Genomic DNA, 15,633 nt, shown 5'->3' with positions numbered 1-15,633 from the left:
CACCCAGCCCCACCTTCCCCACCCAGCCCCTCCCCACCCTACCCAGCCCCTCCCTACACGACTGACGGACACAATAATCCCCTGTGGGCTGGTGTAACCAGGAGGTTCCTACCAGTATAAGTTCGACATACATATCAGACTGACTTTATCATCTCAATAACTCTGTGTTCGATCACCATTATAGAGGTCAAAATGACTCCTCTTGATCGTTCTTTCCTCACACTGACCGAGTATGGAATTTCCTCCCATTGCCCCTTTTCCCCAGGCTCTTATAACCGTGCACAATTGGAGAAAATCATTCATTATTATCTCATGCACCTTCAACAAGTGATGTTTCTGGCTGACCTCTCGGCATGTTGGGCCTTTGGGCCTGAACTCATGGCAACAGTGACACAAAAAAACGCACGTTTACCTTCCACAATGCAGTTCTGCAGTTTGTCAATTTAGAAATATGTTTTAATTTAAATCAGCGTGTGTATCCGTCTTGGATTTTTGCTAATTTATTTGACACTTTCTCTTTAAAAAAACGCTCTTATTTCAGCTTCTTCAATTTGATTTAAGGCACAAGTCCGGTCATTTCTCCCGACACTCAGTTGACGTTGCTGCCATCTCTCTATGTTTCTATTCCGAACAATGGTCACTGTCTGTTTTCCTGTTCTAAGATAGATGAACTGAGTGCTGGGTTTTGGATTTATGTTCTCTATCTATTTTGCAGAAGGTCCATGACAAAGGGCCAACTCCTCTTTTTGAGTCCTGATTGTTGTCATTTATACAGAGGCTGGTAGCGTTTGGAGTGTTTTAACATTTGCTACATCAAGGTCATGTTTTGATCAAAGTGAGTGATAGGTGATCAGGCACACTGCAACATCCACTCCTCCCTTGAACGCTTCACAACATAAAACAGCTGTTGAAGAAACAAGATCAGCTGTGTTAACATTTCTACCGTGCAATATTTTTTTCAACCCAATTCCTTCTGGAAGAGGTTTTTCACCTCAAGGGTTGTTTTACCTGTAAAATAAAGGTGAAATAAATAAAGTATCTTGAATAACAACTTGGTGATTTTTTTGTTGCATCCAGACATTGATCAACAAATCAAAATGCGCCTTTCTAAGCTATGAAAATATTCACAGCTTCTGTAGTCATGAAGTGTATATGCTCTGAAATAATATCTTGTTGCCTAAGTGTAAATTATAAACTCAATTTCAGAAAGAAATAATGAAGGCATATATAATAGGGCAATTGAGTCACCTTTCATGAAATCCGAGAGGGGTGCCCACAGATAAATAAAAAGGCACAGCAAATGAAAAAAGTATACACAAAAAAATATTATATTTACTGCTTTTCGTTTGTTTTCAAGTTTTGCCATTTTTTTCTCAGACATCTCCAGTGCAGCGGTGTACACAACCAAACAACAACAGTGAATAAAAGGGGCAAACAAAAACAATCTGACTTGAGGTGAACATGACCGAATATAACCATGGCGTCTGACATGAACATCCCCTGCACTGTACGTGTTGTTTGCATTCTTGTGTTTTCTGTGATGGTGATGTAAAGCTGAAGTCAGCACTCGTGCGATATGTTGTGCTGCCTAGACACAACGACAAATTAAACGCCAAGAAAATAACGGATTATTTACAAATGTATGCATTAAAAAGATATGGAAACAGAGTGCAACTCCTGCATAAGTTGCTATTGCAGTACTTCAAGCGACTTTATTTCTTTATAATCATGTGAATGTCCAATAAAACACAGTCAATATTCTGGTCAATGCACACAAGGAGCTGCTATTACAGTGTATAAGACCATTAATTTCTGCTAATTTTCACGTTTGATATTCAGGGTGTTGCATTTCCATACAGCAGTCCCACACCTTCAACGGATGTCACCAAGTCTTTAACTTCTGGTTTCGCAGCCCAACTTGTTCAAAACTTTACCGTGGTGACAAGGCAGCCGTGGAAGTTAAACCGGTGAACCCACAACAAACTGCCTCAGCGACGAATGCGGCGCTACCATTATGAGCATCGGTGATGAATCCACTGGTGGATAAAGGCCTTCCCCAAAACCATTGCCAATGTCTCGCAGTTCTGAAATGTATCAATACACCTACCACTTGCAACACAAGCCGTTTTCATCACTCCACTTCCTCATTGTGCTCTCAGACACGTTCCGTTCCTTGGCTAATTACTGTCGTCCATTAACCTTTCTAGTTGATGTGTCCTGCCGAGCCCACTTATTTTTCTCAACAATTTAAACTATATATTTAACCTGTGTATGTTCCCTAAACCGTGTGTTCCTCTTTCTGTGTCAGTGTAAATTCAAGCACGCATGTCGTACGCAGATTTCAAACGTTATTCTCAGGGCACATTTGTAAGTTACTTTTCATTAATTATCAAGTTCAACTCTATATAAAAGCACTCGGACGTGCTCTAAACCACCTCTTATATAAATGTCATTTTTATTCTGGTCCGCCTGAAATGGCCGTGCTAGGTACACGACCGTTTGGCTATAAATCGATTTAATTTACAGCATTGTCGTTATTTTCCTTAGCACAGTACAATTCTGCTAAGCTCCAACGATACATGCTCTTCTGGATACACCGTGGTCCTTCTAAAAGCAATATATTTGTTTTTATCTTGGCCATAGAGTTAGGAAAGCACTGTGTTTCCTGAACGAATTCATAAAACACGAAGGCAGAAGCACATTTAAACATTGTGCAATTATTAATGATAGTTAAAATTTGAAAGAGTAAAAATTGTATCAATAAAAGTACCCCTCAATGCACAACATAAGCGCTTCAACATACGCATGCCTCTCCAAAGGCCGTATCAACTTAATGGCAGGAAATATAAATGAGGAACTTTGTTGCCATATGGTAAGTGAAGCATGCAAATGTGTACATGTTAAGCACTGAAATTCAAAGGGGACAAGAAAAGAATTGGACGAGAAAAACTGTAATCCAAGACGGCGCACGAACTACGGCTGTATCGTGAAAGGCAAACAGGTGGCTGAAAAGGCACTGCTGTCAGAAGAAGGGGGTGATAATCCCTGAATCTACGACTTGCAATCGAATACCAAGCCAAGAGAGTGAACAACGTCTGGAAGATGACCAAAAATCTAAGGGGAATGCAGCAACACAAAACCAGTTATGGTTTCAATATGTGGCCGCCTCCATCCACAATGGCCGGTTAATGAATGCCAATAAATGATCCGATGGTCGTGGCAGGCCACGTACACCGAATACCAAAAGGTTGAAAAGTACAGCAACTGATTTGTGATTTCATTTGACAAATGTAATTACGGTAACATTACAGTCCGTTGAGATACTGAAGGTCCTTCTACACTGGTGGAAAAATGAGATGAGTAATGTACTGTATATACCGGACTATATTTAAAATAAAATAAAAATGGAAATAATTAACTAATGCTACTCGATTCTTTTTTTTGAAGTGCACTGCAGAACCCTCTCAACCCTTCATAAAAAAAACAACTGCGACTGGGAGATTAGCAGCTGCTCCCCTCCGCACCACCAGCAACACGAGTTAACCGGTTTAGATTATCACGCTTAAGGAAAACAATCTGCTCCTGTTTTTTTTTTGCTGTAAATGATTAAAGTGAATCGTAGAATAGGTTAAAGGAAGGCACGTTATTGCAACAAATGAAAAATACTGTACAGAACTAGAGAGGCCACCATCGACTAATTTTACAATAATCAAAATTGGAGGAGCATCTGAAATTATTTACACTTACAGATACAATCTTTAATGTTGTATCTCACTTTAACAGTGTTACCTTATGTGAACGGTGACACGCAAAAAAAACCTACTGAACGCTATGGCTTTTTTTTACAAACACATGGCTCAGATAGATTAGAACACCCACAATGGTGCCACTTTCAAGATATGAACCCAACCAATCGTGCTTAAACGGGTACCAGGCTTTAAATGGCATTGGCGATCATATCGAAAAGCCACAATGAAGTACACAAATATCAGTCACCATGAAAATGTGATTAAATGTGTGACGTGCATCTTACCAAAAAAACTATTTGAATAAAACAATCGCAATGGCCCTGTAAAGAATGACCATTGCCCAAAATGTGAGCCCATCGAATGTTACCGAATGTTTTCATTTGTGCACCAACACGATCCCTTAACGTTTTATTAATGTATTTTTAATACATTCCGTACCATGATTTTAGAGGAAAGTCAAAAGTTTTAAGTGACCAACAACTGAACCATGCGACTATAACCTCATTCCTACTGACCGGATAATCCCAAAACCACAAAGAGTTATCCTCACGTCTGGTTAGGCTTAACAAGGATACACAAAATCAACATTTACAATTTGAGTACGACGTTTCGCCAATAATTACAAGCAGCATCGTCAGGCTACAGCCAGAGTTGAGCAATCCTCCTGTTTTGGTTGTAAATAACACTCTTCTAATTTGAACAGCAAAATAAAAAAACAAGGGTGTTTTAATCATGATTTAAAGCTTTCGTGACTGCAGGGATTCATATTCTTGGTTCTTTCGGTAAAGTCACGTAGAAGGGAAATAATAAAATAATATTAATATAAAACAATAAAAAATTATCACGACGTTTCGACTGCAACACAAGCAATCATCACACACGCTTTCGCGACCAATATTATCCATAAGACGTTTTTTTGGGTTAGATCCCGTAAATAGATAAATGTGTCAAACCCGCCACCACCGTTAAACCTGCCACCAACACAACTCTGGCTGTCACCTGATGATGCTGGTTCTAATTACTGGCGAAACGTCACCTTACTCAAATTGCAAATGTTGTGGGTTTACTCTCCAACACACCGGTGTGCTGTACTAGTGTAGTGCCGTAGGTAACGAATTGGCACGTTTTGTTTACGTGACAAACCTTACTAATTGGCTGTGTCGGGTGGTGGCGGGTTTAACGACACATTTATACTTACGCGATCTAACCCAAAAACCTCTATTATGGTGAGGGTGTTTAATATAACGTAGTAACTTCACAACAGGTAACTGAAAGTACACTTTGAATGTTGCATTGTTCAAAATTTCACATTTATTATATTAATCGTTTGGGCAGGAACATCTCATTGTATCATTATTTCCCATATCAAAGTATTTCAATTGTAAATGAAAATCAATGCAGAAAAGAGCCTCTGTCTGACAAAGCACCATTTCATCTCTCTTGGTTTCTGTAATCCTTTGTTACTACAATCAGCACTTTGTTAGTTAGTATCACAACATGATGGGAGTCTGTCATCCTATGAAAAATGTAATCTTAACACTGCACTGTGGTTGGCTAATGGTCACTGTCATTGCAGAGGATGGATTATAAAAGTGTGCTCAAGCACAGATCAGTGATATACGTTGTTGAAAATAGAAGCAATCTGGCAACAAGTGGAATTACTGATAAGCCAGTACATCAACAAATGACTGTACTGTATTCCAATACACATCAGTGAATAAAAATACATTTTATTTCCAGAAGCGTTTTAATTGAAATGTGATACAACATCAAATTCAATTCAGACCTCATTGTAAACACAATTAGTTTGTAATAACCGCAGTCAAATGATGTGTTTTGAGGGTATCATGAAAGCAACTGCTTTTAATGCAGATGGATGGACACACAAGGCCTGATTCACGGTGCATTTTTACTTTAACGTTTTTTCCCTTCAGAATTCATAACATAAGGTGGAAATTTCGACATTCCGTCGGAATTTCCACATGCGTGTTCCCACATCATTCATTAAGTAGTTTTTGGCCCGATTCACACAGCTAATCAGTATCGGGGGCCGTATTGATGTCTGCATGTTCGCCTCACTAACGCGCCAGGAAAGCCAATCGTGCTCCCATCCTGATCCACCCATCCTTATCCTCCCAAGCGCACACCGCACCACGAACCATTTCGGAAGTTCAGATGGAGTATCCGTAGGAAGATGCTCAGTACTGTGCAGGCAACTACTGATTTTTGTCAGGGCCAGGAATCAAACAAACTTGGAGGTGACCAGGTTCGTACCACAGTGTAAGAGCCACTGCGCCACCATTCGCCACATATACAGAGATCAAAGGCATTGTCTTGATAAAGTGGTGTAAATTACATTTTCAATGATGAAAACGGACAGTAATAGAGCCTACAAGGACGGCACGCCTGGATAACAGAAATGCCTACATCGATAGTCAACATACTGACAGCCAACGGCTGTTTACCCCTTTGGTCAAAGCAAAAACAACTCGAGGACAAATGTACAGCTTTGTTCCAAATCAACTGCTGGAAGAAAGCCTCCCTACACAATATAAATTGTGTGTATGTTGCTTGACCATACTTCGCCATGCTGACCAATGTGGGTTCGTAAAAGGGGAGGGGGTGTCAAAGGACAAGTTCAGTTATCACTCACGACTTATGTAAACTGCATCTGGGAATCAAACTCAAGAGTGCCAGCTTCGAAGCATAGTTCTCCCCTCCTCGTCCCACCATCCAAGTCCACCACCTGTGGCTTATGTCTGTGAGGTTACACGGGGAACTGTTTGCGTGTGCGTGCATTGCATGTCTGAACCTGTCTAAGATTATACTCGTGCGTGTGTGCATGTATATGTGCACCTGTGCATGGGTGTAGAGGTGTTTGTGTGTGTAACGTGTGAGATCTAGTGGTTCGTACACCGCACTACGAATCCCACGACTTGGGTTTCACTGCCGGCCATTTTGAGCGCATTCAGAATCTGCTCTGAACATCTCCTAGGCCGACTCAGTCCTCATTGAGTCGCTGGTGCAGTGCTCCTTACAATCCCCTCATATTTTTGAGGAATGGGTTGGTGGATATTCTGGAGATGTATAAAACATCTCAACCCCCTGGGTTGCTGGATAGCCCGGGGGGAGGTAATTCTGCATACAAATGGATGCTTGAATGTATCTGTGCTTCCGAGTGTTGCTCCATTTTATGCCTGTTTTGTATTAGGGGTGTTCCGTGCTTCCTCCCACGTGCAAAAAACACACTTCACAAATTTGTCTTAGGACTCGGCGTGCCTGTTCCAGGAACACTACCTCTTTTGCATCATCTACATATTTTTTATCGTTGGGAGAAGCAAAATCAATATCAAGGACACGTTGTTTACAGTATCGTCGTCTTCATTTATCACCTTCATCAGCTATGTCATCATCGTCGTCATATGTGTATAAGCCATGATATCATGCTGGACTAGAGTGTGGAAGCCTAATTAGCATTAATTATCACGTTGGACAGAGGCCAAGTGACTAATGGACCGAGCACTGCACCTGCACACTAACTAGCCTCTGGAGATCATAGAAAAGCAAAACAACAACTATCACGTAATAAAAAAAAACCCAACTATCACGTTTCAAACTGTAAATATATAGGAAAAGAGCTAACAATTATGCAACCATTATTGCCGAGGGTCAAACACTAAAGGTCCGGGTTCGCGTTGGAGTGACATTTCCAGGAACTACGTTTTATTACCGCCGTGATTTCCGAGATCAGGGAAGTTCCAACGCGTCATGCCTGCAATCGTGTTGGCTTCTTCCCTGTCCACCATTTATCTTCTGTCGTGAACATTTCGAAATGTAAACTTTTAATTTCAGATCTTTATTTTGTAAATGTCAGTGATGAGTGCAACAATGCTATGTTTGTATGTATGTTGAACTTCTCTCGCACCGTATGTAGCCAACAGTGCTAAACAGATGTGTAGTTGTGGTGTCTGTGTATCGTGTAAGCGTAAAAACAGATGGCACAAGAAGTTTATTTCACAATGTGACACTGTAAATGAACATAAAGGCGACTTGACCGATATTTAAATCATTCCTCTTATTTAAATGAAAACAGAGGAAAACGCCCGATGTGGCTGCATTAGGGAGAAAATTAACAGCATTTGGTGACTAATACATCTTGTGTATGCTATCAGTAGCACAACAAAGTACGATAAAATACCTTCATCATAACACTTCCACCACCTAGTTCATGTACCGAACGTAATTCCATAATCAGACCTTCACATGCAAACGTATAATGTTATTGCATATAAGGTAAGCCAATTATTGAAAATTAGATTTTATTCTATTTTCATATTAAATGTGTGTATAAATCAGTCTGGTGGGAGCCTTGCGACTGCACAGTCTGTGTATGTGTGTTATTTCATGCGTGGTAGTGCAGCAGTTAGCGTGCTGCGCTACGAACCCGCTAACCTGGGTTCGATTCCTGCCCACAGTCAACACCATTGGCGATTATTTGAACCGCTCCTGGGCCTCCCCTAAATTGGGTTGACTCAGCCTCAAATGAGTACCTGGCGTAGTGTGTAAACATCGCAACTTGGGAGACAAAGGCTGGTGCTGACCACCCAGCTCCTCGTATGCCGCAGCGCCGGCCTTTATAGCTGCTCGCAAACAGCACTTGCTCTTACAGTCTGTTAAGGCTATATGGGAGATATTTGCCTTTGTATTTCATATGCACACCAGGCATGTATGGCAATACTGAACAGTTGTGTGCTGTAACCATGAGTGGATTATTTAAAAACGATGACAGTATTTCAATTTCAAATCTGAGCTTCCATTGTGGCAGAGAAAAACACATTCTTAGTAGTAAATAACTCAAAAGTGAAAGGATTCCATTTTATTGTAAAAAAAACGAATTTCCATTTAGTCCAGTCATTGATATATTTCCTGAAAATTTTAATCTGAAGTGCTCTTGTCCCAGTTACATTTGAAAGCCGATTTAAACTGCCTCTCACGCGAACATGACTCCTTCATGAAGGGTATCGTGCTGGTCAATTCTAACAAAAGAGCATTTTCAAGTGAGAGTGATGAAGTTAAAACTGGCAAACAGCTCTGATCGAAAGAGGACTAGAATAGTAGCTATGAGGAAGAAGGGATATTCTCAAGCGGTCAATCAAGGGTAAGGTAAAGCAATTAGATCTTCAGATGAACCAATTGCTTCAAGCTTTACCTTGAGTTTATCAGTCTCAGACTGCACACATTCGTATATGTAACGCAGAATAACCTTATGCATCGTTGTGGGGAATATATGTAAGAATAAATAAGCAGACAATATGCCTTATTCGCATATATCTGGCCCTCCACGTGAAAATCCAATACTTTTTACACAAACCCATCAGCCACATAACCTTCTGGGAGTGCATCATTTCAATAATCTCAGCTACATTGGTTCAAGCAAGCTAGAGTCTGTTGATGAGACACTATGTCAAAGCCAGCCCAGTGTTTGATTGTGTTGAACCACTGTTGAAATTATGCACTCATGTGGAGAGACAGATATGCGAAGGAGCCGCATTGTCAGGCTTATGTATTTTGTTACACACATTGGAGATTATTGGTACAGTATAAGTGGAAACCTGAGTCATTGACTTCAAGGTAGCATCCCCAACCAGGTGGTGCTTAGATTCAACATATCTCTGCTAGGGAGCCCAGCTATGGTGCACATTACATTTTGCCTCCATATTCCACACATCAGTTAAACCACCTGTGGGTTGCACCTAGGCTTTTAAATTTAATAAAACATGAACGAATGAATTGTACTTCAAAGTCATAAATACACGTTTGGGACAATGGCGTCAATGTCTCGCAAGATATTTAAAGAGACAAGTCAAAACAATGCTGAGGAGAACCATCTGATATATTAACTGTCTATACTACAGTACTCTATTTATGTTGAACTTCTTTTGCACCGTACGTAGCCAACCATGCTAATCGGAGGTGCGGGGGTAGGGCAACAAACTTAACACAAAATGCAGCTCTCAAGAAATGAGTTTTCGATCTAGATTGAAAAGTGTATAGCTCCAGCAGATTCCTAATATCGGAATGAAGAGCATTCCAAAGGGCCGCAGAAGTGCATCTGAAAGCGCGTGATGCAGTGACCTTCTTTGTTCGATGGTTAGCCATACACGGGTGACAACCCTAGTTTCAGCTGAAACTGTTGGTTACATTTATAGCCAGGGCTGGGGCTAGGGGGTGCTTGGGTGGGCACTGCCAAACCAAATGTCCATTTGGCCCAGCCTCTCCTTAGCGGTATATCACTGCTCTGTTGGCCCACTCTGCCGCTCTACTGGTCCACCCCATCCGAGGGGAGCGCGAACCAGGTCTGCATGAAGCAACTGGCAACTTAGGCAATTACCACCACCGGGGACAAAATGGAGAACAATTGTACGTGACCAGAAGTTGATGGCACCAAAATAAGGAGAACATCAATCAGCGGCCGTCAGGGAAGAGGCAAAGGGAGAGATGCCGCAAACGGTAATGCCGTACCTGCTCATGGGCCAGTCTGTGAGGCCCTCCATCAGGCCGTCCGTGAGTATTAGCAGACGGCAGGAAGCGGTTCCGATGGCGGATGAGTCGCCGCGTGACAGCGGCGTGCCATCGAGCGATATTTTGCGGCAGCGAAGGCATGTTTCTTTCGCTTTTAATAACTGGACCATGTAGTCGCCCCACTGGTATCCATTCTCGTCAAACAGGATGACCACGGAAGAGCTGCCTATCCCTGTCAGCACGGAGACAGAAAAGAGAGACAACTTCCTGTAACTCAGATAAGCAGGATTTTATGGTGAATGCTTGAAGCAAAAATAGTGTTTCCTTGGAGCTGCTCGGTGGACTGATATCTGCACTGAATATGTACTCGTTACATCTCTTTTTTTTGCTCGACAGTAATGCATAACCAGGTGATGTAACAATGTGTGTTTTGCAAATGTCGTTTACAGGGGCTGTTCGACCATACTTCACCACACAGGTCATTTTGAGTTGGTAAAGAGCAGGGTCAGAACCAGCTCTATGTCTGGGATTGGATGTTAGCCATGGCCAGGAATTGAACTCAGGTACCTGGTTCATTACACGAATCTGTGCCACGCCACCAGTCCTTTAGAACAGTGGTTCAACTCTTTGCTTCGTACCCCCTGCCCCCCATTACGAATCGGGATAAAACGATATATTATAGGCAATGTGTGTTTACGATTACTGCACAGTTTGATTTTTCACAATTTACTAAAAGAACGTGCTTACTTTTTACGTGTCGTTTACCCCCCATGACGATAGCGACACGTCCCCAAGGACACCTCGCGGGTGCCCCTCACACACGTGGCACACGCCGTGCATACCCCAGGGGCTATGCGAGACAATCACGGCGTGACGTGGGGTAGGCTCATGCAGTGCTACGCTAAATTGCATAATATTTAGTAAACCGTCATTACATTATAGTGTTAGACAAATGTCTTACGTGTTCAATACGTGGAATTAAGATGTACGTTTTTCACGAATTATTCAAAGTATATGCTGGTAGGGGTAAGTGGACAGTTAGGGCTGGTTGTGTTCTAAAGGATTTGATTGATTCATTAATGGCTGTTGCACCCCCTAAGTGACAGGCCATCTTCACACTACTGTTTTTGAGATCGAGTGATCTGCCATGGGCTGTCAATTTTCATTCTGGAGATTTCCACAGCAGACATATGTTGGTGTACATCAACGTATCACTTCTTCAATTACCTATATGAATCATACCTGAGAAGAAGAGCATCATACATCAATGACATATGGATAGTAAAATGGAAGTCTAGAGGTTGTACAAAAAAGTATATATATACCCCATGGGAAGTTGGAGACAAAAATGCTTCCTTCTTAAAATACAGTGCAGTATTTCCTCTATCTGCAGAAATAAAGTTGCCACCAAATGAAGGGTTCCTCTTGCTAATATTTTATTATCAGTACACAAACACCATGTGTTAAACGCTCCAATAATTTAATGCTGTGATCCATATCACAAATATACCTTACAATGTTTTCAAAAAATGTTTAGATTCCTGAGATAAACACAAATCTGCATTTCACTTCAAATTTAGTCAAGGACAGCATTATGGTAAAAAAGGACAGTTTCATATTTGCCAACATTTTGTGCGTCACGTTACATTTTTTGATTCCCGTTATATTCAATTAAATTACATTTGAAACAGTTGCACATTCTTAGAGGCGTGCCGTATCCCACAAATGTGCCAGCAGTGTGTCACTTAAAAAAAACGGAATGTCCTGTAAAAGCTTTGTTTTATTATGAATCTGCTGGAATAAAAAAAAATCACTGAGTATTCTACTGACAATAAAACATCCCATCATGTTGGTTGCCTAACAACAATATGGGCAATGGATGGACACATGCAGATCAGCACAGTGAGTTGAAACTCTACCAAAGGAAGCAACATTACAGCAGTACAACATATCTCTTGAGATTCTGTTTAGAAACATGGTCATTATTGACAAAAAATGGAATTCTAAATGCAAATTGCCCAAAGAAGCGTGGAGACATGCATTCTTGGAATGCAATTGACAAGCAAGAAAGAGTAACTTGTACTGTATGACAAAACATATGCAGGTTATCAGCATCATGCAAACTGTTAATAAAAATAAGTGGACTTTGGCAGGACACAACGCTAGAAGGTATAATGACCGATGGTCAAGAATAATGATGTAGTGGCAGTCCGCTGTGGATATGGAGCGATAAATTCAGCACGTGTGCAGGTACTAGGTGGACTATTATATTACAAGATTGTGAAACATGGTGACAGTTCCGTCAAGCAGTGGATTGACCATGGCTGATTATAATGATCATTAATCTTACATTACTCAATTTCACTGTTAATCTATCCTCTTCATTGTGGAAACTTTTCACTTCTGATTTTCCTAGACTTCACTGCTGATTCCAGCACCAGTGACCATTCCATCCCACTGGAGTGCCTCCAAAACATTGTAGCGATCTGCAGAACACTTCTCTCCTGGTTCTACTCCTGCCTCTCAAATCGCTTCGTCTATGTTTCCATATCTGGATTGTCATCTCAGAAACTCCTGTACTATGGTGTCCCACAAGCCTCCATTCTGAGCCCACTGCTCTTTTAAACATATAACCAATTGGAAAAATAACATCCACCTTTAACACAACATAATAGCCACCTTCAAAATGAACCACCGCTTAAAAAATTGATGATACTCAACTCTCCATATAAAAGTTGCCAAACCATAAGTACTCCTCATCAATCTTGATTGGAAGCTATCGTAACTGCAGGAATCCATACTCTTTGGTTCTTTCGGTAAAGTCACATCGGTAGAAAAATAAAACGAAAAATAATATATCACGACGTTTCGATCGCAACACAAGCGGTCGTCCTGCTGGATCAGCTGGTTCAGCAATTCCACTGCTGGATAATTTTTTTTTATGACAATGACACAAATTCAAGTTTTATCATTGAAAATAGGTAAATTTAAAAAAATATCACTGTTCTGGTCACATGTAAAGTTTGTGGGGAATAATAGCCATTTTCTGTACTTATGAGGCATAAGTAATTAGAAAATAACACTTACTACCCAGGAACGAAAAAAAATATGTTTTTGTTACACAGTGTAATGGATTGACAATGGCCATGTGGACATTGGAATTTTCCCTCGGTGCAACAGCACAAATCAATGCTCAAAAGAGCGTGGAGCCAGTAAACTTTGTTTTTTTAAGTATAGTAAGTGGCATTTCTGACTGTGCTGTAATTGCCACCAGTAATTGGTGTTGCGTTATGAGTGGGCGAGATTTGAGCCTTCAAAAAAACCCTTACGACCTACCACCCCAAAGGTGAAAAATATGGCAACTCAACCTCCAAAACAGATCAATACAAATGATGTGAGTGATGTACATTGTATCGCAGCGTAAAGGGGGAAAACCCCATGGTTAACGATCGTGTTTTTTGTAATGCTAAAACACCAAGCAAACTTAGTTGACACCTATCACTTATGGTTTCATTAAAAAGGGCAGCACGCTTTGCATCACCACATTGACAAATGTTCCATTATACTTCGTACATCTGTAGATTCTACCGTGATGATACAAGGTTGCGTCTGATATTGATGGACAATGTTGTCTGCTGCTGTACGTATCGATCCGCATAGACGTAACATTACAAACTCTTAAGAGGGGAAAAACACATTTTTTTTACGTTTCATACAATTACGTGCGAGTATTGGCAACACACGTCACAGAGTATCTCACTTTAAAGATAAGTTATTATCGAGTTCGCTTGAAATGCAGTCGTGCCTTGGCTATTACTGTAGACTGAAGCATCTTTACGTGACGTTTCCGTTTCAATACTTTTATTTTAACCTACAAGACCCCGGTGATTCATGCGAACCCTTTACACAAAATGTCAATACCGAACCATACTCTTAATTAAAGTCAAAGCCCCCCCCTACCCTATACTTTCAATAATTTAAACATTCCATTTAGAAAGTCGCACACTCGATAAGACTGCAACCGGTACCTTCCATTCTCGCATTCGTCTGGTTGCTCCTGGTTCTTGTTGGTTCTTGCCGTAGTTATTTCTCAATCTCCCCCTTAATCTCTTGAAGTATTAAAACAAACACCACGGCGCTTGGATATGTGTACTCTGTAACCATGAGCTTAATTGTGTCATTAAGCGCAAACGTCGGGAAATTCCCCGCTCACGACGAGTTGGTTGGCAAGTTTTTAGCCAAGTGCATTGGTGGAATGCCAACTTCCTGGTTTTGGTCACATTTAAATGTAAAGTATAGGCCAACAAAAATGTGCAAAAAAAAAATCACTGCTACTGTTTGCGGAAAAAAAACCTCACGATCAAAATTGTAACTAAAACGAAAAAAAAATTCCAACTCTATAATAAAACCCCAATATAACACTGCATTTCACGTTAAAATATAACCACGTTCATAATTTTCTTTCAGCAAAAAAAACCAAAAAGTCAAAGTGACCACTGGCAAACCACGTGTACTAAATCTGTGCAAGCGTGTACTCTTAAACGGGGGGGGCGGGGTGGGTGGGGGGCCCAGTCCCCCGTGTACTGCTTCGTTACACAACACGTGCGTGCACCCAGCGTGTCCACACCGCGCTGGCCCCTGCTGGCACGTGGGGGACACGGCGAGCGCGCTCGCTCCTTGACACCGCGGACAAGCTCCTCCTCCAACTCCACTCCGGCGAGCGAGCGTTCGAAGGTTTCTTTAACAATTACTAACACCCCTCGCAAAACTCGCGCCACATGGTAGGTGCCGACGGGCAGGCAACTGCATCGAACCCCATTCGTCAAGCCCCGCCCTCCTCCCCCCGTCAAGCCCCGCCCTCCTCCCCGGCAGACCACGCCCACAATTGCCCGCCCCCACCTGCAAAGAGGAGGTATTGGAAGGGGTTATGGGGAATTGATGGCTGGCATGGATGAAATCTGTAAATCAAAGCTGTGAACGACATGGCAAACCCATCATATACGGTACTATAGGAGTGCAAAATAGTGTGCGAGTGGGGAGATGCTAACGCCCCCGTCTGGTATGCAGGAGGCCGTGGGTTATATTTCCATAATATGTAATTATACTGGAGGAATGTGATGAGCTATGAAGCTTTTTTTCACAGATGTCCCGACCTTGACGCCTGTATAGTTGGAGTTTGCATGTTCTCCCCGTAGTCGCGTGGATTTGTCTCCGTGTCCTCCGTTTTTCACTCCACATTTAAAATCAACGTGCGTTTAGAGACAATTTGGCTGCTAGAAATTTTCACGCGATAAGCCACTTCGTTAAGCTATCATTTATGGTCAGGTCGCTTCTGAAAAAGATTTGTATACCTCAGTCGGTC

At 41.5% G+C, this 15,633-nt stretch overlaps 1 protein-coding gene across 5 annotated transcripts in view; it reads right to left on the bottom strand.

Moving 5' to 3' along the window:
- The window catches only part of LOC144934163 (phosphoinositide 3-kinase adapter protein 1-like), a 168,655-nt gene extending 153,680 nt beyond the window's left edge, over positions 1 to 14,975 (bottom strand). For all 5 annotated transcript variants that reach the window (XM_078859678.1, XM_078859679.1, XM_078859680.1 and 2 more), the window contains exons 1-2: positions 14,300 to 14,975; positions 10,272 to 10,503 (exon numbers count right to left, since the gene is read on the bottom strand). In XM_078859678.1, coding sequence (XP_078715804.1) covers positions 10,272 to 10,503; positions 14,300 to 14,306 — 239 coding nt within the window. In that variant the 5' untranslated portion in view covers positions 14,307 to 14,975. The remainder of the gene's footprint in view (positions 1 to 10,271; positions 10,504 to 14,299) is intronic.
- Between the last annotated feature and the right edge of the window lie 658 nt (positions 14,976 to 15,633).

The sequence above is a fragment of the Lampetra fluviatilis genome, chromosome 9 (genome assembly GCF_964198595.1).
Source record: "Lampetra fluviatilis chromosome 9, kcLamFluv1.1, whole genome shotgun sequence".
Classification (NCBI taxonomy): Eukaryota; Metazoa; Chordata; class Hyperoartia; order Petromyzontiformes; family Petromyzontidae; genus Lampetra; species Lampetra fluviatilis.
This window is presented reverse-complemented; position numbering and strand designations above follow the sequence as displayed.